At 37.5% G+C, this 27330-nt stretch overlaps 1 protein-coding gene and 1 long non-coding RNA gene across 2 annotated transcripts in view; one reads left to right on the top strand and one right to left on the bottom strand.

Annotated features, from left to right (window-relative positions):
- The first annotated feature begins 115 nt into the window (after window positions 1-115).
- On the top strand, window positions 116-4233 carry LOC139976461 (uncharacterized). Its single transcript, XR_011796146.1, has 2 exons — window positions 116-2740; window positions 3012-4233. It is a non-coding gene; the product is annotated as an uncharacterized lncRNA (long non-coding RNA).
- Window positions 2397-27330, bottom strand: part of LOC139976458 (ubiquitin carboxyl-terminal hydrolase 5-like) — a 25492-nt gene continuing 558 nt past the window's right edge. The window contains exons 2-21 of the mRNA XM_071985217.1: window positions 25779-25904; window positions 25390-25441; window positions 24187-24308; window positions 23311-23405; window positions 22536-22771; window positions 21184-21278; window positions 19923-20059; window positions 19545-19601; window positions 18358-18429; window positions 17939-18023; window positions 17222-17344; window positions 16018-16171; window positions 15513-15696; window positions 14578-14666; window positions 14063-14170; window positions 13487-13630; window positions 11895-12031; window positions 10064-10193; window positions 8460-8544; window positions 2397-4700 (exon numbers count right to left, since the gene is read on the bottom strand). Coding sequence (XP_071841318.1) covers window positions 4613-4700; window positions 8460-8544; window positions 10064-10193; window positions 11895-12031; window positions 13487-13630; window positions 14063-14170; window positions 14578-14666; window positions 15513-15696; window positions 16018-16171; window positions 17222-17344; window positions 17939-18023; window positions 18358-18429; window positions 19545-19601; window positions 19923-20059; window positions 21184-21278; window positions 22536-22771; window positions 23311-23405; window positions 24187-24308; window positions 25390-25441; window positions 25779-25904 — 2319 coding nt within the window. The 3' untranslated portion in view covers window positions 2397-4612. The remainder of the gene's footprint in view (window positions 4701-8459; window positions 8545-10063; window positions 10194-11894; window positions 12032-13486; window positions 13631-14062; window positions 14171-14577; window positions 14667-15512; window positions 15697-16017; window positions 16172-17221; window positions 17345-17938; window positions 18024-18357; window positions 18430-19544; window positions 19602-19922; window positions 20060-21183; window positions 21279-22535; window positions 22772-23310; window positions 23406-24186; window positions 24309-25389; window positions 25442-25778; window positions 25905-27330) is intronic.

Here is a 27330-nt window from a genome sequence, read left to right as displayed (position 1 = left end):
TTATGGGTGTGTGTAAATTTATGTTAATGAGAAATATTGACACCGTACTTAGTCAGACGGACTACAGTCGAGGCCAAATGTTTTTTTGTTTCTCGAAACGTGTGAAAATCAAGATACAAAAAAAAACCTGACATCATAATTTATGTAAATGTGTGGCCGTATTTAGCGGATTTCAACAGCCAACCATACTCACAGGCGAGTAGACAGCTTTTGTGGTGTGAGGGGACTCAGCCAAATATTTGTCCCCATTTTAATAGCCAAAGAATTCAAATTTAATTAACACTTGTAAATTGAATTGATATTAATATTCATGACATCAAAATGTACTCTACCCTCTGTTATGAATTGGGGTTTAGTGGGGTCTACGCTTTGAGAAAATTTAGTTTCGGTAAGAGGATTAGATGCAAACTGTTGCTATAACTTTTATCATCTTCACTACTTTTGTGCATACTACTTTACGCGGGTGTATTATAATATAAGGGAGGGTGTGGGGTGAGGTACGTGTCCCCATGGCTGCGGTCGTGTTTATCTCAACGATATCGAACATTTACAAATACATCATAGTGTACGTGTGGGGTATATGAAGGGGTACTGAAGTTATCTCCATATTTTCCGACATGGCGATGTTGTGTTTTATTAAAGATGACAATAAGTGTGGTACTTACTGTGTCACAGTTACTGTGACACTGTGACACAAGGTTGGGAGAGTGGGGGCGGAAGTGAGGGAGTGGTGCGAGGAATCACGTGGAAAACCCAACGCAATGAGTAAACAGACTGATTCGGATTGGTTTTAAATCTAGTACAATAAATCAGTTAAAAAAAACAGAGTTTCTCCCCAAAAAATCCTGTTCTAAAATGGCGTCTTAACATACCATTTAAGTAGTATTAAACAATTTCTCACAGCACTAGCTCTTAATCGTGTGTCTATTATCTATATGTTATCGTATTGTATATCGTATTGTATATTATCCCTCGTGTGTGTATATTATCCCTCCTCAAATTATCCCTCCTCATCGTGGTCTAGATCAGATCAGATTCGACTCGAGTGTTACGTGTGACCTTTAAGCCTTCGTGTAACGCCGTGCACATCCAGATGGTTAAATAGATTTTATTTTCCATCGAGTGTAGAACGTGCAGGCAGAAGTTAATTCATATTATACATATTGGGTATACCTTAAATCCTGTTTAACTGTAATAACATTCATGAAAGGGTCTTAACAGACTAACCTTGCCAATTGTCAAGTTAGTCTATCAACATAACACTGACACATCTTTCCTTCTATTCCAGCTGTTCAATTATCACGAGAAATTATCACATTAGGCCAAATATTACGTAAAGTAGAAAAGCAAAATTAAAAAAAAATGAAAAGTATAGGCGCCACTTTAAACGTAATTTATAACCATCTGTTACACATTAAGCCTTGAACAACATAGATAAATTACACTTCCATGGATAGCTGACGAACAATGTGAATTAGAGACATGTTTTAACTCTTAAATCGGACCCGAAATACGTCAATGAGTTTTAACACTAGGTTTTACCATATGGCAAGATTGTAAGTTCCTTTATAGAACTGTTACCAGAAGAGTAGCAATAAGCAGGTCAGGTAGTTCATTGTACAAGGGCCCAGTGTCCACTGGGGGCCCCAATTAGTTAGTTATAACAATTTGAGCCATTGCATCAAAACTGCATGCATGTCATGTTTTGCATGAATACGTGTCAACATGCATGTTTATCTTGTATGGTAAAAACTGATTCTTCTTTATTTGATCAATTTAACAGAGCCCACAACTGTTTCATTTGTGTGTTTAAGGTTATACCTGTGTCTACATACCGCGTGATATTCTCGAGTTGAGTTAACGTGATAACGACAGAGAAAAGGAACGAGATTGAATTCCAATAACGATATATGATACGTACATTTCTCACTGAAATCGTTCTCTTTTAAAACAGAATGAAAACGATGACCTGGGATGAAGTTTCTTCAAGCTCTGTCACAATAGTTAATCAAATTCCATGACCAACCATACAAACCTTGATGGGGTAAGTGTATGATACTAGAACAGCTGAACGTACAACCGAAGCTTAAAAAACACAAATCTTATGCTTTGCGTGTTTGCAGGGATTTTCTTCCATTCCCCAGTTTACTTTCTTAGAATATCTGAACATGATTTTCAAAAATAACAAAAGCTTACTCAATATTCGGATATGAATACGAGGGTATGTAAGTAACCCCCCCCCCCCCCTGCAGGTCATTTCACCCCTGCCCCAACATATAATGAGAGTTCAGAAGGGCTTCACCAATGACACAAAGAAGCATACCCATAAAAGTTATGGTATCAAAATTTTATACTCTGTAATACATTTGAAGAATAGATCAAATATTAAAGGTGTGTTAGGTAATTGTTGCTAGGCAACCAATTTATTGAACATTTTCCGTTTACAAATGAATTGAGATAAGATGCATATAATGCACGTACTCATACAAAAAACTAGAGAAACATAAAAAGCGAACAAAAATCAAACAGCTACGTTAGCATTCTAAGTAAATGACCGGTTTGCAACTGTCAGTTGCATTGCATACCACCAAACTATACTAACTGGTGAGAAAGATGACTGGGAATCGACATAAATGGACCTATTCTCTCCCTCATTTAATGAGAGGAGTTCCAGTGTTGTCAAGGTAACAGACAAGGCATGAAACTTCTTGTAGTGAACAGCACAGTTGGGCGAAGCTGGGCATTAATAATCATAATAATTAACAGTTCTTATATAACCCAACTTACAGTAAAGTCATGCCACGCTGTACTTAACCCTGGTCATTGGTAACTTGTCACACCTACACACCAAAGTGTGAACAATTCAAACAATCTCTCCTGGGGCACCACAGTGCACCACAGCCACAAGTCCCATGGGGGACTTCCCATAGCATGCAGCCACAAACCGGGGCACGTGATTATATTTACAAGTCACCTCGCAAGTCCCCATTTATACACCTGGGTGAAGAGAGGCAATGGAGATAAAGTGCCTTGACCAAGGACACAACGCAATGATCTGGCCAGGGCTCGAACCTGTAATCCTTAGATCACAAGTCCACTGCCTTAACCACAACGCACTCCATTAGGAGGAGGTTAGGGGTGGGGATGGGGCAGGATGAAGAAGACTTGTCTATATACATATTCAACAATTGTAAATTTGCATAAGTCTTAAAGGTCACAGGCAAACTCAAGTGCCAAGTTTGAACATGCATTTTTTTACAGATTTCTGTACAGAAACTTGAATAGAAAATTCCATGCAAAATGCCACCGTATATATCCATCAGATTCGAAGCTACTAGTCTTGTTAAATTGTATGTCTCGTTCTTTGATTAAAAATGGTTATGAATACTTCAGCTAGAAACAGAAGATGTCTCAATTTGATACCACTTCAAATTCAAATCTCTGATGAACCAGTAATGCTCAAATATACACAAACACTAGCAATGACATACATATAGAGCTATACCCTGATACACTATCTCAGTTTTTTTGTTTTTTTTTACAAGTAATTAGACGCATCATCTGAGAGGTCCCAGGGTTCGAGCCCTGGCCGGCTCAAGTAAGGTGGTGTTTTTTCATCCATGAAGTAATCCATGGTTTTCCCATCTGACTTGGTCTTTCAAATTTGTAAAACCAATCCGAAAAGCACTAAAACTGTAAATTGGATAGCCACTTGGAGTGCAGGGAAGGTCATAAGTGATCTTGGGCCTCTCCCACATGCATATGTGGCTACTAAATGTTATAGAGTAAAACCTTATAGATTGCTATCAGTCACATTTCTACATAACATCATCACAGGTGTAGCAATAGGTGGTTCAGATGGTTCTTTGAACCGAGGTCCCCAATGTCCAGGGGGGGCCCAAGGGATGGTCCCAAAATTCTGAGCCAAAGGACCACAACTGTCAGTCAAGCAAGATAGCAAGACAAACCTTTATTTTTTTGTTTTTCTTTACACTTTGGATTTGTTTTGATGAAGCACGAGTGAAGGGCCCCAGTTCTCACTCTTAAACCAGGGCCCCCTGAAACCTGAGTTAGGCTGATGATTGTCTTAGAGAAAGCAGGGTTTTGTAAGTTCTCCAAAGATGAGACTTAAACTGTAATTTGGGAAAACATCTAATGGATAAAATAAGCCTGCTTTTTCTCTTTACATTGATCTCCTAAGCCTCGAATTGAACAGTGCCACAGTATATACAGTATATAAAGAAAAATAACCCCGAAGGCACCCTGCTAAATAACTGAATACGTTTCCTAAAAACTGACGCTATTTTTCTCTTTAAAATTGTGAAATGAGGAGGAGTGGAATGGATGAGTGTCAGGGAGATAAAGCTTCCTAAGAAAAGGGACTGTTACACTAAGCCATCTATTGCCGGACCATAAGCTTCCTACCACGACTTAAATGTTTGAACAAAAGCGACCTCCTTTTGCAAACTGTCCCAATGAAACTACCGATGGGCAAAATGACATCGTTTTGATAATCTATGGCTCTACCTTTCCATCTGCTGTCTCGTATAAAGCAGCTGAAATTCCCAGCCAGGAGTTGTCCTTCCCAGAAAGCAATGGATTGTACAGCTTGTTACACCCGTCGATAAAAATACAGATATCCGAGGTCTCTGGGTGGTTTCTCCGACTGTGCTACCTTCCTGTCATTATAAATCACCCATCTGCGAGAAAAACAAGATTTAAACAAAACTTACAAGAAGTTACTCGCTACAAAGCAGAACTACAGCTAGACATGCAAAGTTGTAACAAAGTGTCAGTTGGGATTACTTCCAAAATAATCACAGAATGCTGGCATGGAGTTATTTCAATGCTTTGCAGTACACCAAGAATGAATTATTTGCATGTATCTTTCATTTGAGATGTGATTTAAGATTTATTCATGTTGTCACACTCTCAATACCATTTTTATACAAATTGAATAATAAAATATGAAAAATCCTTGCCCCAGATGTTGAAAAACCACATATAATAACAATAACAATGATGATAATACTACTACTACTGCTACTGCTACTGCTACTGCTACTACTACTACTACTACTACACCATTTGTCTTACAAGAAACTGCACACTGAATTTAAAGAGGCCATGACACGAAAAATCCAACTCATCGAGAGTAACTTCCTCTGAATCTATGAGAAAATCTATGTTCAAAACTATCTTCAACACCTTGAAAACCTCAAGGACTAATTAGTAATTAACGTTTTAATATTCGCATTCGAAAATAGATATCTGAGAATGCGATTTCACAACAAGACAATGATGACGTCATGTTAGGAACACACGTGCAAAGCCCAGGCATGTATCGGATGCGCGACGATCATACCGTTCCATATACAGTACACGCACATTTACACTGATAGAACAACCACTGTATTACGCTATATCGTTAGTAATTTCAAGTTTTTTTTACAACTGTTGTAAACTATCCGAGAGAAATGCCGGTCCGTTGTGTTGTTGGGGGCTGCATAAATATCATTACCCATGCAATTAGCCTTCATCCATGGCTGAAGGACGAAAAAAACACGGCGATTATAACCAAGTTAGTGCACAACACCAGCGCCGATTTCACTGGGCCTAGCCAGTATGCAGCTCCGAATGAAGCGAACACTTCACGGAAGCATACTACGATCCCTCCTTTTTGTTATGAAATAAAACAAATGGACTTTAACGGTTCGACATAAAAGAGTCATTCTTCTGTCAAGTAATCCACAAAAAACTACTCTGAAGACCAGATCGGGGAACAGGAAACCTCCAATGGGGCAAGTGGCGATCCTTAGGAGGTAGCGCGCTGAGCACTAGTAGTACTATAGTATTAGCGTTACTACACTGAAGTCGCAATAGACGAAGAGATTTTACTGTATCATCTAAATTAACACCCCCTTCATTGCTCTATTGTATACTAATAAGCTATGAGGTTAGCTTCAGAAGCGATGGGTTACATCTTCTTGTGAACAAATCTCAGTGCCCCAATTTATTTCTGGAATATGCTGGATCAGTTAGTTATAGCAATAATTTCTTATTCCTATTCCAGGAAAACCATTTTTTATGTTGTGGAGGGAGTGGGGGTAATGGGGATGGGTCAAAATACTAGGTAGGTAAAAAGATTTTATTCCAAAGGGTGTTTAATTAAATCTCAAAGCGATTTATTTTAAAGTCACAGAGCCAAAAATTCACACAACATAGTTCAAGTGTTAAATCATTGAACAAAATTTATTCAATATCAGTTCTAGACAGTGATTCTGGACAATCTGAACTAACATTAACAACAATCATTGTATTATATGACAAAAAAGTAAAACTGTACTTTCCATAAACATTATCATTCTTAAATTACACTAATGTAATTTGTGATATCAAAGGAGGTTAAAAGAAAACAACTTACATGAATTTTTTGGCTTTAAGCCTACAAAGCAGTTGCATGTCCATCGCTATCAATCGTTGTTGTGACAAATTAATTAGAATAATCCAGAAGCAAATACAATAAAGGGTTATTTAAACCAAGAAACACTGCACGAAGTAACTCACATGCAAAAATGTTTTACAAGCACGACGACACGTACAACACTGATGGGCAATGTGAAACACAGCATCACACGCATTAAAACAATCGAAGACCATTAACAGGGTGTACTGCTGAGTTTTTGAAGAAAGACTACAAAACAAACCAACTGCTGCTGAAGAAACAAAGTCTAAACATTCAAGAGTTCTGCTGCCTCCATTGGTCTTTATTATGACTTTTCTGTCAAATATCATTGGTGATATGGATATTTTGGCTTCCAGATTAAAGGTACGAATCAAACGTCTGGGAGGTAAATGCCCCTAAAAAGGTCAATGCCCGTTCCCTTATGCACATATTATATGACATCACGGTCACGCCAATACTTGTGTCCAAATGCTTCAAAACATGCCTTTTCTTTCATTGTTGATGTTGGGTCTGGAAAATAACCTTTTCATCCTGAATTAAAAGTCTTGAATTTCAATATATCAACACTGAGGGAACCCTGACGGATTGATAATCCAACACAATCGTAGTTTAGAAAAGGTGTTTCTGGAGGAATTTCTCAACCAAGGCTTCCTATACAATGAGTTTTCTCCTGGCAACTTGAATCCAGTGTAATGACCATTGGCTGGAAAATCACTTCTGAAACTTTGGACTGCACATGATGGTAGCACAACCCTGACGTGTCTTGCTAGGAACCCCAAGTATGATTGAACCTGTTGACCATAGGCTATGTATCTGTACTGCCTGGGAAAAAATTTATGAAAGTTCAAAATGTATTAATGTTGGCCATGATGTCCACAATAACAAGCAGGCATACAATGTACAGTTATGATTACATTTGTTGTGATTTTACACCTTCCGTGTATCATGAAACATTCTTTTGTTTCAGAAAATTGATTTGCAAAACTCCAGGCCAAAGTACTAGCCAAGTAATAATGAGTATGAAATAACACATATGCCTACCTAGCATGGCTGCATAATGCAACTTACATCCCCGAGCCAAACTTTCAGTATGCAACCAACCCTACTAGTACTACACACTCTACATATGGGTTGTAAGTTACCGCAACACAACGCACAATACGGTTTAGGGTGTTCCGCGAATTCCAACAACACATGCACAAAATGGACTGGATTTTGTTTTTAAATGCTTCGTTAATAAATTCTTACCACGTTGTATGTTCCTTGCAATGGTTTCGAACGGATGTCTTCTTCGATATGTTGTGGAGCTTCAATTTCGGCTCGTTTAACAGGCTCGAACTGATACGGTTCTAACACCTCCGCTCCACCCTCAACGTTCGGTTCAATATTGGAATGATCATCGCCTTCACTCTCTGCTTCGAATATGATAAAGGGCACTCTAATTATAGCCCAATTTCACTGCCTAGTGAAGAACCATTATCACTTTGAACTTCGGTTGCCGCAATTGGTTCTGAATCCGCCATTTCACAGGAAATTTTGATTTGATATCGCACTTGTGATCGGTGTTTTGTTTAGTAACTACTAGTGGTATGTGTACTTGTCTACTGTGTACGTGAATGGTATGTTCGGAGGATCGTAAAGCAGCGACAACAAATGTGTTCAAAACGTGACGTCACATGACGTCATGCGAATCGGAAAATTTTCGAGTAAACAAAGTTTCAAACGCCGAAAAGGGTAAATTCATTCTCAATTTTCGACTTGAAAAATCAAGTTTTAAACTGGCAGATTGGTTGATACATGTTCTAGAGAACATTCTTTGATGGATCCCAAAAATATAGGACTTTGAAATTTTCGTGTCATGGCCACTTTAAACTGAGTAGCCCTTTTGGTTTCACCCGTATGCATAGTGTGTCACTATCTATTGTGATAAATCAAACCGCATTGCAAGCGTTGTTAGCATGACTGTCATCTCCATGCGTGCAGGCTAACCTACCTTCCTTCCTTTAGTATATGGCAGACATAATGACCACAGCTAGTTGAGGTTCCCATGTGACTTATGAAAGCCACAAGTTTGTATTCTGAGAAAACAAAAGAAGAAAAAACAAAATTAATCCCGGACTTCCCGGTCTGTCCTATAACAGCTCTATTAGTAATTACAGTAATGAGAATCTAGCCAAGTTTACAAATTAACTGAAAGAACTGGTTGTCTGTCAAAGCATCCCTCCACTCTCCATTCAGATTCATTCCAGCTTTCGCTTGTGCAAATGTTCTGGGTAAAGCTTAGCTTGTCCAAACTGGTTGCGATTAGTTTGTAATTCAACCCAACGGTTAATAACCGCGACTATATTCAACCATGTATCTCAGCCGGTTACATCCACTATATGTTGGTAGCTACCTGTCTGCTAAATCTTGACATTTATTAAAAATAATAGCATTTTGGAACAATTTAAAAAAAATTCTTGTGACATGGAAGGAAAGGCAAACTTATTTTTGCCTTTAATATATAATACAATCCCCCCCCCCTTCCAACCGGCTCAGAAATTTTATGCTCGGTTTAGGAGTTTCCTAGTTAAGAGGTCCTGTCTTGGTCTGCCATTTTGCTTTTAATATTTTCAAGGTGAATATAAACAGTGTTCAATCCTATTGCTATCATTGAGTCATGTTAAAGAGGTTCAATATTTTAATTTCAGCATTTGAAGAACCCAATCTTCATTACAGGATATAAACGCCATAACAAATGGAGGAAGCAATTAAAGATTAAACGATATGTGGCTTCAGTCTTGTGTGTGAAGGGATATTAAAATTGTGATATCTCCGAAATCGAATAGGAGTTTCCTTGGCTGCATGGGAAATGGTTCATCACAGTTGACTCTATAACATAGACCAGAGTGGGTCTAAATTAAGACTCTATAACAGACCAGAGTGGGTCTAAATTAATACTATAACATAGACCAGAGTGGGTCTAAATTAATACTATATAACATAGACCAGAGTGGGTCTAAATTAATTTCTCACCAGGGCCAGAAATAAAAAACTGGGGTTAGAGCAAAGGGCCCAACAGAAACAAATGGTCACTTTTCCTGGATTGAGCAATGTGCAGGATAGGCCAGTAAGGTGCTCAAGCCTAAACGCTTTAAAGGTTCAAACAACCTATTGGTGCAATATTAAGGACAGATTTACTTTAAAATCAAAATCTTTCACAAGCCAAATTTGGCGCACAGGTTACCTATTGAGAACCCTTGACATAGACCATTGATGATGGCTGGGTTTGATTCTCTGTGCTAACTGCAATAGACTAGCTCTATATTTCTATTTCACTGAGTTTATGTTACTCACCAACCACAAGCACTTGTTTGCATTTTTGCCTTTTAGAAATACTCAAATGGTTAATGTTAACATTTACATAGTAATTGCATTACACAAAGTACCAAAATAATTGTGATGTTTACAGGTGTCATAAATGACATCTACATTCCAGTCCTAAAATGAACAAAAAATGTGCAAAAATGAAGATCAAATGTCGACTATGGAGGTGGATAAGTTGCAGTAATTTACAGACTAATGGGCAACATGTTGCCGCAGACTTTGTTTCCTTACTTCCGCTGCCATCTCGGCAAGTGGATTGTTGACTGGTTGAGGCAGCAGCTTCACCTGTGTCCATTGGGTCAGAGTCAAGTTCATCCATGTGGCTAAAGATCCATTCAACAGCTCTCTCCACGTTGTTGTCCTGTGATAGTAAACAACATCAACAATTCATTTTATGAATAAATGAGGTAAAATAGAATACTGACTATGATGTAGTAAATAAATTTAACGAGAGCGGAATAAATCTTTCATGAAAATGAAATTGAAACCAGTGACTTCTGGATTTCAAGTCCTGTGCTCTTCCAAGCCAACCGATCTATCTAGTTTGGCTGGTCACTCGTGACTGTTACTGTGCGAGGGGTACCGGTCAGTAAAGAAATGGGCCATTGCAAATGGACACATCCAGGGTATAATTTCAACATGAATGGTTCGTTTTTTACTCTTTATGAGGGTTCCTGAACATACTATTCTTCTAATGGGATCAGATACCCACTGATAGATAGTTTCTGATATATCACATTCATTTGCTATGATAGCCAACAGTGGAAACAAATCCCAACATGAACTACTTTCTTCCCTTTTGTTGAATTAATTAACATCCAATCCATCTTAGAGGATCAAATACTGGCAGTGATCCATACAGAACTTATAGCGCCTCTCAGGGCTTTTGATTTTTTAATTTATGAACCTTCAGTCTCATCCGCAGGATCAGAGACAAGACACAAATAAAGCAATGCTAAACTGCTCCATCTTGGAGGATCAAATACTGGCAGTGATCCATACAGTACTTACAATGGCTCTCATGGCTTTTGTAGACTGATCTTTTAATTTATGAAAACTTGGTCAATCCCGCAGGATCAGAAACAAGGCTACAGATAAAGCAATGCTAAACTGATCCATCCTGGAGGATCAAATACTGGCAGTGATCCATACAGTACTTACAATGGCTCTCATGGCTTTTGTAGCCTGATCTTTTAATTTATGAAAATTCGGTCAATCCCGCAGGATCAGAAACAAGGCCACAGATAAAGCAATGCTAACCTGATCCATCTTTGTAGGATCAGATACAGGTGGTGATCCAGAGTATACTTACTGTGGCTCTCATGGGTTTTGTAGCCTGCTCTTTTTATTTATGAGCCTTTAATCCACATCACAGGATCAAATGCAGGCTACCGATGAAGCAACGATAAACTGATCCATCTTTGTAGGATCAGATACAGGTGGTGATCCAGAGTATACTTACTGTGGCTCTCATGGGTTTTGTAGCCTGCTCTTTTAATTTATGAGCCTTTAATCCACATCACAGGATCAAATGCAGGCTACCGATGAAGCAACGATAAACTGATCCATCTTTGTAGGATCAGATACAGGTGGTGATCCAGAGTATACTTACTGTGGCTCTCATGGGTTTTGTAGCCTGCTCTTTTTATTTATGAGCCTTTAATCCACATCACAGGATCAAATGCAGGCTACCGAAGAAGCAACGATAAACTGATCCATCTTTGTAGGATCAGATACAGGTGGTGATCCAGAGTATACTTACTGTGGCTCTCATGGGTTTTGTAGCCTGCTCTTTTTATTTATGAGCCTTTAATCCACATCACAGGATCAAATGCAGGCTACCGAAGAAGCAACGATAAACTGATCCATCTTTGTAGGATCAGATACAGGTGGTGGTCCTAAGTAAACTAACTGTGACTCTCAGGGCTTTTGTGGCTTGCTCTTTTAATTTATTAGCCTTTAATCCACTTGACAGGATCAGATGCAGGCTAGTGATGAAGCCACGATAAACTGATCCATCTTTGTAGGGTCAGATACAGGTGGTGATCCCGAGTATACTTACTGTGGCTCTCAGGGCTTTTGTGGCCTGCTCTTTGGTGAATCCCATGCTTTGGATCATGACTAACGACTCTTCACTGATTGGCTGCTCAGTCTTCTGTTTCTTCTGAGAATTTCCGACTTGCAAGGGTTCCGAAAAATCTGTGGCAGGAATACGAATTATAAAAGGTGGGAACTATTTAACAAGACTAACAGGGACCACTTTAGCAAAAAGAGAGAAAATTTGTTGAAATGCAATTGCCGTCTGTGACTTGAGAATGGTATGTTCAGAGCTCTACTGACCAGCTGTATGTTTTTTAGCTCATTCCTAACAACAAAATTATTTCCTTTCCGTTGCAAGTTCATTAATGGAGATGGTTTCAAGTGTGTACAAAGATGTAACAAAACAATCGAAGGGTTTATAAGAGAACATTTTGGTTTAAAGACAACAGAAAACAAAATAATGACTTAGAAAAAGATAATAATAACAATTAACCAACTAAACACAAACATACATATGTAACAAACAGTGAAAGCTATTTGGACCCGTCTTTAAGATGGAAGTTATATGTTATCTGCAGTAATTTAGTGTAACAAAGGTAGTGACTTGTTATTGTAAACAGGGCTCACACATAAATCATTGTGAGGAATGAAGATTGGGAAAAGTGTTACCCCATCCAATATAAATTTGGCAAAAAAATGTAACCCCCCCGCCTCCCTTTCACCTACACTCTCCAACCACAAAGCAAAACCTGAATCTACATGGATTTCATTTCCATAATCAATATAACACTATATGAAGCAGATTTCTAAATGACGACATCACTTTTGAGCCCAGTTAGGTCCACACTATCGAATGACCATTGGCATCTCTGGATAGTAAAAAGGATGCCTCACTTCCTTACTACTACAATTATTATCTACAGTCAATCCGATGTCGGGAAATGCTGTAAAATTACGGCTTAAACTTGTCGATTGTTCTTTAGAAAATGTGCAATATCAATAGAATCATTAAAGGGGTCGGTTTATAATCATTACTGTTCTAGATGCGACTTTATCGTTGCATATACCTTTAGGATTTTGCTTGCTTGCTGGGTGAACGAAATACAAGACAATGTGGAGGAAAAAACGTTGTCAAATTCCATTCACACATGGTGAGATTATGAAGAAATGCAATGACATTATTTATCTAGTTAGGTCATGACCATTGCGTCCTAAATTAAACTAAAATAACAGTTATGCTGACATGAAAGTCACGCACAGCTCTGTACTGAGCAGTGTGCTACAATCTGAAGATCATCTTAGTGACGTCATTCATTGACCTGAGTACTGTTCCAGGTCGTTACAGTGTTTGCAAATCCCTCAATTTGAATCAGTTACACAAACAAAAATCTATGTTTTAATTCCCTTGTTTTATAACTTCCCCTTGGGCTATTTGGAAAATTAAAATAGTCTGTTGTTTAGTAAAATGTAAACTACAATCTGTGTAATAATTGGAGGGTTTTATTGCTGTCATTAATGTTGCACTTAATCATTGTATGTCAATGCTTGCTTGCACACCTAAACTAATACAGAATAAACATCAAAAACAATATCTATTTTGATAAAAGCACTTACCGGGATCTTGCATGTGTTCCAAGACCCAGTTCATAGCCGCCTCAGTGCCCAAGTTCTTTGTGTAGTAGACTGCTTTGCGACAGCCTTCTCGATGGAATCCCATGCTCATTAACTGCTCGACAATTGCTTCGTTAATTTGGGGTTCTGGTGATGATAAGGCCCGATGGAGGATGGTTATTAAAGAAATGTATGCGTGGATTACAACAGAAACTCCAGTAGCCATGACATGACACTGCCTGACATTGATCAACGCTGAGTTGGATCCTAAACATGACCCAACTCGTCTCATTCATGCCCTCCTCCCTCCCCCCTCTCCCCTCTCCCCACCCACCACTACCCCCCTCTACCTCCCCCCACTTTAAAAGATACCTTCCTTTACCAGAGTATTGCTGGTTCATTGCAGAAAAGTTAGAGAAAAAAAAGAGTTTTGGTAACCATTCTGTTCTTATTCTTTAAAGCCAATTCTCCCCCATGCCCCACCCCCCCCCCCTACAATATTTAGATACAACATTTAGTAAGTTACAGTTATGACAATTTGACGATGCTGTCATCAAACAACTGCCTTCTATTTCATACCTGGTTCTGCATCTGCTCCTCCTTCAGGTAACTCCTTTTCTCCAGGTTGTAACCCTTGACCTCTGTATGCGGTCAGGTCAAGCTCATCAGGTACATCGATGGATACATCTAACGAAGACATGATTACGGAATAAGAACAGAAACAACAAATAAACACAGATCTGTCACTTATTCCTCATACAGTGATTTTTAAGTTTTAATGTTTTTATGTTTATCACTTTACTTCAAAACATGCAGAAGATCGATGACATTGAAAGTTCAATCGTGTAACCCTCTCTACCATATAACTCTGATAAACGACAAAATGAATGAAAATATCTCACCTCCTTTTGAAAAAGACATGTCTGTTCACTGAAGATACGCACTATTACAGATTTTGACTCATGCCCAAAAACAAACAAACACACAAGACATTAATTTTTTTATTTTTTATGAAAACCTCTCAATAGCCTTCTACTTTGACATAAAGTTATAAAAGCTGTTACAGAGGTTCATAATAAGCAATTCATTCTTACCCAATTTTTGGGGAATCCAGTCATCGCTTAAAGTGAATTTTCGGAAATGAATAGTAAGGTAATCAGGAAAGGTGGCAAGTCTGCTTGTTCTAATGAAAGGGAGAATCAAAACAAAAAGACAGAAATAATTTTTGTTTTTACTTAGATTGTAGGAGCAGGCAAGCTAAGACCTTTCTGTCAAAGATCATTGCATAATACCCAAGTGCAATACCATAACCTCAGTCATTGTGTCACATTAATAAGCTTACCATACACTGACAGAATGCAAACTATGGGGTGTGACCCAAAGGTTGATTGTGAAATTTCTTCTAACATCACATCCAAAGTCCAAGTTTACCTCTCATAAATGCTGAGCATCGATTCTGAGGAGTACAGGTCCTCACAGAAGGGTCTGTGTTGTGGGGCCTAAGAGTTTGAGGACTGCTGCCACATACCTCCATGTCAGCATTGACTAGTTAGTTTAAAAAGCAAACTAAAACAATATGCTGTGATAATAAGGTTAGCCCATGTTCAATACATAATCAACTTCTGCTCAGCATTCTGAGCACAGAAAATTCAGCCAGTGTGCCAAATTTATAAGCTTACCAAAGTGTTATATTGTAGCTTTCTTGGTAAGTTGTCAAAACACAAACTATGGATGGATGGATGAGAAACAGATGAGAAACAGTCTTCAACCCTACACAGTCAACCGCCATCTGCACTGATTAACTTTAAGGACATAAGCTTACACACTGTATGACAATAGTATTATTAGCTTACCTATGTGCAATACCCTTGGTATCACAATAGTATTATTAGCTTACCTATGTGCAATACCCTTGGTATCACAATAGTATTATTAGCTTACCTATGTGCAATACCCTTGGTATCACAATAGTATTATTAGCTTACCTATGTGCAATACCCTTGGTATCACAATAGTATTATTAGCTTACCTATGTGCAATACCCTTGGCCTTTGTAGCAGGACTCATGAAGTCATCGACTGACTCAGTGGCAGCAAATTTCTCCAGACAAGCTGTAAAAGGAACCTTCAGCCTCGGTGCTGGTTTCGATGGTTTACCATCGCCAGCCTCGGCCTTCAGTTCCTCCAGTTTAGCCTCGTAAGCAGCAACTTCATCTGACAGGAGGAGAAATGAATGTATGAATGTAACAAGACAAAGGATTAAGAAGAAGGATACTAATAAATAAAATTAATAATAATAATAACAACAACAAAATGTTAAAAAAAAAAATATTTAATTTAAAAATATTAAAAATAAATAAATAAATTTAAAAAGATTAAAATTTTTCTAAGCTTAGGATTCTAATTTTCCAAACTAAAGAGTGTGGTAGGCTACCTTTATTGCCACGAAGAAGTGGAATGAGAAAGAATTGACATCCCTGTTACACATAGGACAGATTGACAGTTTATTCATATATTTTTTTAGTAATTGAGTACCTTTATTAGTGGCAGCTTCTACAGCGACCGGTAATGAGAATACATAATCACTTCTCCTTGTGTAACGGACTTGCTTCGACTGACCGCACTCTATTCTATCCTCAATTTCGTATTTGAGAGCTTCGCAGGGATTTACTTGGCCTCTGCTGTTCCTCTGAAAATGTTGAAGAAGACAAAAAGTGCTGAATTAAATTATGTGCAAGTTTGTGACAAGCCCATTCTCAATTGAAAACTTAGAAAAGAAGGTGTGATCGTTCCATCGTGAAAATGGTAAGTAGAGTATCCTCTCCAGATTATTAAGTAACAACAACATAAAATAACACACTGACTTAGTGTACTGTGTAATGTAATAATATTATGTTATGTGAAAACTAGTGGCAGAGAATAGCTATAAGCTACTAGTGCAAATATAATCTAGTTTTTAAGTTTAAATGCAAAGAAGACAACCCCAACCAGATGATAAAAATATGAATTAACATACCATTTCACTAAGCATTGAAACACATATATATAACAAGGTCATATTGTCCATCATTGTCGTATCCATTTTAAAGCAGCATTTTGCATCCTTTTCTATGATTTTTCTCAACCTCACTGACTCCACTATGCCATAACAACATAAATAACTAGCTTATCTATTTAAATCTTACTTCAAATGGTGGCATAAAAGTCGAAAAATTTGCAACTTTCAACTTTGTTTTTCTCCAAGATATTTTTCGTTGGGATCCCAATAAACCTCGCCTATACACTACGAACGTCATTAACCACTACGTAATACAACACCTGATTTGTGTACAGTCTAAATGGCAGTTGTACCAGGGAGTTCCATAACAACTCCCTGGTTGTACCAACGCAAAGTCTTGAATCTATTTTTAGCAACGGCTCATAACTAAACCTGCATCTCTGATTGGTTGAATTCAAACTAGTGGGTTTGGGGGAACTGTATGCGATTAATTTTCAATGTGGAATTTGTCGTGGACACTTTTCTCATTATCTGCAAATATCCTTAATTACTCGCCAATTAACATTGTTGGCAGGGAAAAACTTGGCTAATATCTTAGTTTGCTGTTTTGTGATTGATATATGTAAAAAACTCAATGGACATGTCAAAAAAGTAGAAACGGCGACCAAACGCAAAATGCTGCTTTAACACAATCATGTACAAAACATATTTATATTTCACGTTTACAGATAAGGCACTTACCTCTACCAGACTGTATAAATGAAGCAGATACTCAAAGGCATCTTGTTGTCTGTTGGTAGCAAATTCTTGATGCCCCCTTCCTACTAGAGCCTTCAACATTCTCGGAGCAATGCCATCCTGCCTCTATAGAACAGGAATGAACAAGAACCAGATGGTGTTTGATCAATTAACGTTACAAGATCTTGTTACATCTAGCAGTAAATTCTCTAAAAACAACATTTATAGCATTTTAATTATTGTTTTGAACCATGTTGATACAGCTGCAAAGAACTGATTGCAGAAGGATTGCAAATGTCCAAACTAAAGCTGGACAAAGCTGGTCAAGCTTCATGAGTTATAGATTATGCCTACACTTCATTACTCAACCCTACATAACAATATTCTACTTACAAGCATATTCATACAAAAATATTGACAATATGTTCCCCTTGTAACGTTTTAAAAGTCCCTTCTTCTTGTCCAAAATGGAGTAATAAGCCAGTAATTTAGTCTTATAAGATTTATTCAGATTCTTGTATGCAAAGAAGTTGAACTTAACACTCTTTAATGGGTGGTAGAAAAACTCACTGCTAACACAGCATACGTGTGCAACCTATGTTAACTTTGTTAATGGCATTGCGATATGAATAGTTTTAATAATTACTGTCGCTGCTTTTGCCATGTAAACTTATGGATAATTGATGAATATTATTATTAAAAAACAAGTTTTCATCTTACCCCTTCATCTTCAACACTATCTCCGTTATCAGCAGCTGGTGCTTTGGAATATTTTCCAGATAATATCGCATGTCCAAATTTAGCCCTGGGGGAAGAGAATAGATTAAAGATGCCGGTTACATTTGTAGCATATCTTGTTGCTCGCCATCAAGCATGCACGTTAGAATACTACACCAGTCAGTTTTCTTACAATATAATAAAGGATTTTTTACATATAATTTTCACATTATTTTGCAATGTGGTTAACAAGACTGTGAGCAAAAATCCATGCAGCAAAATCTTCAATTTGAACAATTTTTAGATCCCATTTTGAGTGATACATGGTAGCTTTTCTAAAAATCCCTTTGGCTATATGGGACCACACACAAAACTGCCAAAAACATGTTTTATTAATCAGACAAAAATGTGTAGCTACTTACATTTGCACATTAAAGTCCCCTGTGGCATCTGGTGGAGCAGCATTGAAAAGAGCTTCCACCTGATTTGCATATCTGAATATGCATGAGAGGGGAGGAAAGATATTATCAATGGCAAATTAACATCAATTTCTGACATATGCCTCAACGCGCAATATAAATCAGACAAAGGGAGACACAAATATGAAGAAGACGACGTAAAAAGGATGAAAGGTCGTAAACGAAATTATATGTCAAACTCTGGTAATAACAAGACCTTGTAAAGGGCCGATGCAAGATTGATTATTAAATTTCTGATCTTACAGGTTTTTTCCAAGGTGGCCTGATCTCCATAAGCTTTTTGCTTCTGTCAGGTCTCCTCCACTACATTTATACAGTTGACTCTTCATCTTACATACATGAATTATTTGTTTTTCTGATCATATTATTTATGTTGTACATTTGTTAAAATATGTATTTCTCAGTTGTTCATGTGCAGTGGAAATAAATCAAAAAAATTAATTAATTAATAAATTGATTAATTTAAAAAAAAAATTGATTAATTAATTAATTAAAAAAGTAAATTAAATAAATAAATAATGAGCTCGAATTGAGGGAGAGACTACAGTTTAATCCAGTAACCTTTCTACATTTTACAATTTGTAAATTGAAAACTGACTAAATCACTGTTATTTCTTAAGTACTGTATTTAAAATGCCCCAATCGGTGTGTTTGACTGTATAAATATAAGAGGAATTGACTTCCCAACCCCTGCAGAGTTTTGTGGTAGATAAACAAACAGCGTCTTTATAAGTGTGGTTCTAAGGGGGCATATTCACAGAATAACATTAAGATCCTATGCTGCGGCTTCCCTGAAAGTACCACACTTTAAATGTTTCATCGAAAGCAAGCAAATTTCTACAAAAACATATAACTCACATAAAAAATTGCTAACATTGCAATCAAACAAATGACTGCCTTTTATTTGCCAACAGAGTCGTGGAAATTGTTTGTGTTGTGTACAAAAGATTTCTTGATCGGTGTGAACTGTTGTTCCATGCAAGATTTTTCAAAATGCTGTAGAGTACTTTAATACCACTGCTCACAACTTAATTTGAACCCCCCCCCCTCCCCCCAATAAAGGCAAGAAAATAAGGACTTTGCGATGAATGTTAATAGGGCAAAAGGTTTTATCAAAATGAAGAACTCACCTTTGTACAAAATCAGGAATTGTGAAGAGAACTTGAAGGACAGAGTTCATATAACAGCTGTAATGTAATCCAATAAAGAGAATGAGAAACAGTGTCCTAGAATGGATTGTCACCCCATATAGGGGTGATTAATTGCTCTATAGGGGGGAAGGGACTACAATAAAATGCAAGCACAGGTATCAGATATGTACCATGGACCCCAGAGGCTTGACTTATTAATGGCAAAATACACAGGGTAGGGGGACAATCTAAGAAGCTAGAGCTCTATCTTTGAAACAGATATGGGATACTAACATTACATTACCCTACACCCTCAGAGGAACAGATAATACATGTACAAGGATTCGAACTAGCTGTCGAGAAAAGGTTAAACGTTACCTGTTGCCCAAGTTTTTCAAGCCTGTATAGCCCGGTCCGTAGAGTGGTTTCAGCTTGCTACCTGCCTCTTGCATGGCGTCCCACTCCCAGACTCTGGTGTTGAGGTCGATCTCTAGCTCGGTCATCGTTTTATCCGTCTGCCAAGAGTAAACGAGCAAAGTTATCAGCAGACTGTATGTTAACTAACAAACAAACAGACAAACAAGTGTACCCACTCCCATTGGGCATACTAAAGAGCATAAGGCAGGGTTTCCCTCCCTTTATCCCCCCACTAACCCCCTGTGGATGTCATAGTTGTTCACGAACCCCCAACTTTTCGAGACATGATCTGAGTCATTATTATACTATGATACGCATAACAGTGCTTCGTAAAAGATCAAGTTCATAGTGTAATATTGTCATGGAAAAAAAAAACAAGAGATGAACAAATATTTATTTGGAAACTTCTAGATCTGATCAGGAATTGTATCATATATCGATCATCCATCTCACACGATGCTCCTGTTTTATATCACATGCACGGTACGGTACTACTATGGCAACATATGCATATGGAACGCGAAAAGTGTTTGTCGATAGGTACGACTTTTGTACATTACTAAATTATATGATATATCAGATTTTAGTTCAACAAATTTACTCTAGTTTTGACATCCAGAAACATCTCGCGCACCCGATGGGGGGTTCATGTACCCCAGTTAAGGAATCCCTGGTATAAGGGCTCTAATGAACTGTTTTTGAAAAGTGCAGGCATGAGTGAAAGGCCCAAGATTTTTATATCCCTAAGCAGCAATGGTATTAATCTAGTGGGACACGGGGATATGAATTTACATACTTTTGAGCACAGAGGTTACAATGGTAGCTTTTAACTGACAAGTATTAGTTACCCCACCCACCCCCCCTCCCACTTCCCTCCCTCAAATCACACAGTCCATTCTATTGAAATAATAAAGTAAATTATCCATATTTATGTAAGAGTCTATTGACAAGAAATAAAGGTTTCTTCTTTGACCTCAAATTAAATCTGAAGGATCTATTTGCAAGCATATAAGAAATAAACAATTGCACTGTTACCATGGTGATAACCTTCCCATTAACACAACCTATGTATGATGAAGATCTCAAAAGAAGCCAATTGAGATATACAATGAGATTGTGTTATGAAATAAACTACCTTGAAATTTAATGATGATCCATTTTTACAGTCACGTTTAGTAGGGGGAAGAATGCAACAAATTCAGCCTAAGCTGAGCACTTTTACCTTCTCCATCATCAACATATTGATGCCAAAATGAGAGATATGTTTGGCCAGATGAGGATCATCTACCATGGCATCTTCATCATAAGAGTAAACATCTGATTCAAAGAAATATAAATCAAAGATCAAATCAAATTTGTCAACAATTTCATGCATTTCGAAAAGCTCAGACTCAGGCAATTTAAGAAAACTATTAACTGATATGCATGTAAACCAGCTCTTGAATATTTTCATTTGTATGATGACCTTATCTTAGATGCTTAGACCACCAAACTGTAAGACCTGGTTGTCCAAGGGAAAAAAAAAGAAAAAAGGGACAAACAGAAGGAAAAAAATCCTACAATATTTACCATGAAAATGATAACGCTTTTAGCAACAACTGTATAAGCGTAACCACACAATTTAACAAGGGTAAGATGGTCAGCCACATGCTATGAAGCATTTGCCACATAGGCTATATATATATATATATACTGTATATATTATGTGTATATATATATATATACATGCCACTCAAACAGTGCTGCCAGAACAATGCATAAGGTAACATCATATCTTTCTTCTTGTGGTGTGGGAGATCTATAGATCACTGTACAAACATGAAAGCAAACAACTGCAGGCAATCAAACTGAAATGTTTATTTAAGCAAGAATCTGTGTAGTAAGTGGTGTTTGCCACAAACTGCAAAACTGAAAGTAAAACTGAAAATAAGTCCCATGAGTCATATATAACAAGTATACATTTTACATTTTTGTATATCAATATCTATTGGCAATTGCCTACAGTAGTAGTTAAGCTGTTTTCCCCAAAGAAATGGTTTCGAAAGGCGGAACAAATTAGGTATATATCCTGCTGGTTGAACCGTACGATATGAATTATATCGAATGAGAAAGTGATTGAAGCTAAAGGTAATAAAATATAGTTGTTGAGGAGAAAAGGAAACTCCCCTGGAAACTGATTCTAGAGCAATTAATTGCGCGATAGGGCATTCTATCAATCCAGCAACACATGCTCGAACTGAATTTGGATGGACACTTAACAAAAAATCTAGTACATACCTTCAGTGGTTTGTACAGCGGTAACTAAATCTTTCTTAATTCACAAACTGTGCCTAAAAATGTGTTACATCCCATTGTCCTTGACGATATCAAGACAGATGTTACAGTCACACAAATAACTCTTGAAACATGACATTATTGTTTCATAGGGCAAAAGTTAATATAATTTGCAAAACGGATATTTGCCTACCATAAGTAATGAAGAAGTACAATTCCTATTATCCTTATTCCTTCCAGACTAAAATATTTGACATTGCAGTACAATTTACACAGAAAGTGTAAAACTCTCACACATACCTGCCCCACTAGGTGTGATAGTGCCAAGTTTAACCGCCAATGGGAATCCGGTCTCTTTGTAATAGTCCAGGGCGTGGTTGTTACCGCCAGAGCCGTCAAAATACCTCCGGCCACACAAGATGGTGCCGTCGGTTAGATTCAACCATAGGTTGTCTTTTAGGTCGCATCGACTACACTTCCAGCCACTGGTAGGCACCTTCACGCCATTGTCCAGTTGTTTCAAGTTTTCGGCATGTCTAATCAGGTTAAAAGAAATCCAATATCGTATCACAAACTATGAAAAATATTATCTCATTTAGTGGATCGCCATATGAAAGCAGTCATCGATACATTTTGACAGCTTTTCACATACATTTCTGGAGATCAATGTAGACCTAAGAACAGTGTTGAAGCCATATAGTGTTGCCCTATCAGACTGTTGCATTGATCAGGGGTGCCAGTACTAAAATTGCAACCATTTTGGTAAAGCAAAAGCAGTTACACACTTCATGATACCTTACCTTTCTGTAATAAAAAGGTTGTAGGATGTTGATTTGCTGAGAAATGAGACCTCAAAAATCAAGAAGTTGCCAAAATGTCACTGGGCGACAAATTGCGCTATTTCAAAATCGGCCAATATTGAAGCAACGCAACTGAAGTTATCAGAATATGTTTACTTTATGGTGTTCCAAGCATACAATAAATTTGGTAATTTTGGAAAGATGTCGAAGTACAACATACTCCAAAATTTGGTGATTTGATATGGAACGTCCCAACAGGATATGAAATGACTCACTTGGAGATAAACTTTTGGTCTCCATCCCAGGCAGCCACATCCTCTTGTCTAGAGGCAGAATCAGCAGTGATGATACCAGCTATGGATGCTTGGATCTGAAACCAACACAAGAATAGTCACTCTGTACTTTACAAGTTTACATTCTCTATATTATATGGTTGTAGTACTCCAAACCTCCACCTTTCTCAAGACTTACTTAGAATATGTTTGCCTTGTGGGGAATTAATGAAGTATTTCTATTATCTAAATTTGTATTTATCACAGAAACACTACGCACACTTAGTTTCCGTGTACATAAACATACATCTTTACATTTGCAATTTAGTCATTTCATGTGCAGTGGAAGCGTTTCGTTGTGCTTTTAACCAGATAAATTCTTCCCTACCTTTCAAGCCAACATTGTCGACCCGAGGTATCCTGAACTCTTCTTGGAATCTACCTAATCTGGACTTGGAATTACTAGAGATTTAAGACTAGTTGAACTCTTTACGTCAAGAGCTCATGGATTTGAAAACGATACTGTATTATAAACTTTTGATCTGTTTCCTCCGTTTTTCCTCCACAGAACTCCAATGGAGCTAGTATCACATATCATACATCTTAAGCAGAAATTACCTTTACATCTAAGTGGTAATTATTGCATTGGGATGAATACTAAATATGTACGAGATGTATCTAAAGATGTCAATGCTAGAGTGTGGCAGTTGTGTAGAGACAGGTAAGTGAGGAATGAAGTCAATCTTATATCTGAAAACAAAATTGACGGGAAATATTAAAATCAGTTGATGATGGTTGTTCAATGCCATTTAACCAATTTTTGGGGCATATGACAAATTTTCTGTAACTGAAAGGAAATTTCAAAACGGTAGAAGTTACCTCAGCAGGTAACTCTGGATTTGGTAATGGGAATTCGGCACGATCTGGCAACACCACCAATGTGTTTATCTCCTGGATATCAAAGAGGTTCTCATCTTCTACATCAAAGCCGCCCTCGACACCTACAAAGCAAAAGAAGAATGATCACAGTGTGTGCCCCTGCTGCATGGTCGTGTCTGCAGTATTACATACAGTACATGTGTTCCATGGACGAAACTATAAAAGATTGTCAAGGTTAACCTTCAGAGAGCCAGGACTTATCAGTTGGTTGTCCCAAAAAATGTAGCAACATATCAAAGAATGATCAAAACAGTAAAACAGTAAAAAAAAATTAAAAATTAAAAAAAATTTACACTGTATGAGAGATGAGTAGGTTTGGTTAATAGAACACCAGATGTGGGCCGAAAATTTTCGCGAAAAATTACATGTAGTCTACTTCCGGGTGGTAGATACGGAAGGAGTACAGTAATTAGTGGGCGTGGCCCAGGGAGCGAGGGACCAGTGCTAAACTATTTCCAAATGTGTAGTTAGGTAGATAGGAAAGAGCAATTGTGGAGTGGGAGACAGGTAAGAGAGGAGCGAAGTAAATCACCAGATGTGGGCCAGTAAAACTCCCGCTCGGATGGATCGTTACCATCAAAAGTATTGTTGTGTTTTATTTCAGTATATCCAAAAAGCTGTAGGGTGTTATGAATTTATCATTCTACCTATTTGGGAGGGAATTAGTTACAATGAAATTTGAATTTGAAGTCAACAACTATTCGTCCATCGAACAACTTCCAAGGCTGATTTTGGTTCACGGAACAACAATTTAGTCATCTCATACCACCGGAAGACCATTCAAAATTTGCCTTGGCTCTATGATTCCATTATAGCAGTTTTGTATGTTTTCAAATTTTCTGTAAAATTATAAACAACAATATTAAATTTGTTTAGGAAGTAAACCCGTATTTTGAATTTATTGCAGGTCCCACATAATTTACAAGTAAAAAAGTAATATAATTATGCATCACCCAGATTCTTTTAATAATGTTCTAATAAAGAGAAACTGCTTGCTTGAGGTGTGTATGCTGCATAGTGTGATTCTTAAAACTAAACACACCTTGATACCTGTTTTAAAAAAAAAGTGATCGAATTGGATTGCAAAAAAAAAAGGATAGTCAAGGCATGATTTTACAAATACAATGTTTCCTAAAATCTTACCTATTGCCAACCTGGTTGGTTTTTCCAACTTTTCAACTTCCTCTTTTGGTTTCTGAAAAAAATGTAAAAAGAATCGTACAAGAATTGAACAGTTCAGAAGTACTGTACAGTAGGCTTTGAAAGACATGGAGGCCACGAAGACACGCAGGCCTGAACAGTTTTGATATTCAATATCACATCGTTTTAGGGCCTCGCCGGTCTAACATAATCATACTCTTAATTAACTCTTTAATACTTTCTCTGTGGTTCTACACAGCCTCTGTAAAACTGATTTTCAATACACACGATTCAGCTACACATCAATCCTCTATCAGTCTCTCTTTTATCATAATTATCTAGTCTTACCAGACATCAAACTTTTACAGTCGGAGAAGAAAAAATGTGGTTACCTTTGTCTTAATAACTTTCATCTGCAAGTACAGAGGGTTAGTTGTTGACTTGAAGTGTGGTAGAACATGGTCCTTGCAGAATCCAAGATATGTATTCATACAAATGTACAGCCCATCTTTGCTCTCCTGAAAAGGAACACATTTGAAAGACAATGTTTCAACCTTCCAAACCACACCTTTGAAATCTGATGTTTTTTTCTTTACAGGGCAGTGAATTTTTAGGTTTACAACCCTAATACAGGTCGCCTCAGCAGGTAAGACTGTGGATGCAGCACCTGACAACATTCCACCTCATGGTCTCAACAATCCCAGAAGGCTGACCTCCCCTCCCCCTCCACCCCCCTCCCCTCTTCATCACACATCCTGAACACTCAATCCTAATCCCCATTTTTAAAGATCTTACATTCACCTACATACTGGTACAACTAGACTACTAGTCATGAGAATGGGTATCTGGGAACTCGGGGACTGACCAAAAAATTACCACCTGGGCCAAGCCATTTACTACTTGGGCTGGAAATTTGTTAAATTCACTAACGTCATCGTTTTCCATGTTTAGTGACATTTTACTGGGGGAATGTAAGGGAGCAATAAATTTGTGTGCATTCTTCCGTTATTTCATCATTTGGTAATAATCCCTAATTTGAGGTACAGTAGTTCAGTGTAAAATTTGTCAAGTCCTATCCCAGCCGAGAAATTTTGAGCTACTATGTTCGTTCATTTTCATTTGTGCACATGTGTAGTGTACTGTACTGTCTAGCCTTAGAAGCAATCTCTCCACATTCCATACTTGCATGCTTTCAATGTTGGATAGGCCTACTATAGCATAGTGCAAGTATGATAACACATGATAACCATATACATTAAGTGCCATAACTTTCTTCTAAGAGCAAATACTGTTAAAAAACAAAATAGTACCATATATAGGAATGATTTGCTTAAATGTAAAGTAAGTACAGTAGTTAAAGAGTATTTGCAATTTACAATAGCAGGAACTAATATGGGAGGAAAACTTACAAAAGTACAGATGACACTTATCAGATGGACAGAATATTTCATTGGTAACATGAACACCCCTGTTTACATTATAATCTAAGAACCCAAAGGTACCCTTGTTATCCCTCAGGAAGAAAATTAAGCTGATCCCAGAAAACGTTCACAGTAATGAAAGGTTGTTGGATTTGCATCGAAGGAAAGAGCAATATATGCTATTGGTGTAAAGGTCAAAATGATTGTTTGCAAATTCCAAATCCCCAAAATGCGTGCAAAACTGGGGAGAGGGTGTTAAAAGCTTAAATAAAAAAAAGTGATCAGCACATAGCTGAAAGGGATTCAAACTCATGAAATATCTAACTCTGCTTCCCTGCAAAAAGTTTAGGTTGCCTGATGTATCATTGCTAGGCTAGTATTAGTAATATTTGAAGGTGCGTCAATAACGAAGGTGCGTCAATTATGAAGCCTTTGTACTAAATTGCTTTGAAGACTTTTAGCATGCTGACATTTGGCACAAACCCATGACCTTGGCAAGATAAATATCAACTTACGTGCCTAT

This window comes from Apostichopus japonicus, chromosome 11 (assembly GCF_037975245.1).
Source record: "Apostichopus japonicus isolate 1M-3 chromosome 11, ASM3797524v1, whole genome shotgun sequence".
In the NCBI taxonomy this organism is placed as follows: domain Eukaryota; kingdom Metazoa; phylum Echinodermata; class Holothuroidea; order Aspidochirotida; family Stichopodidae; genus Apostichopus; species Apostichopus japonicus.
This window is presented reverse-complemented; position numbering and strand designations above follow the sequence as displayed.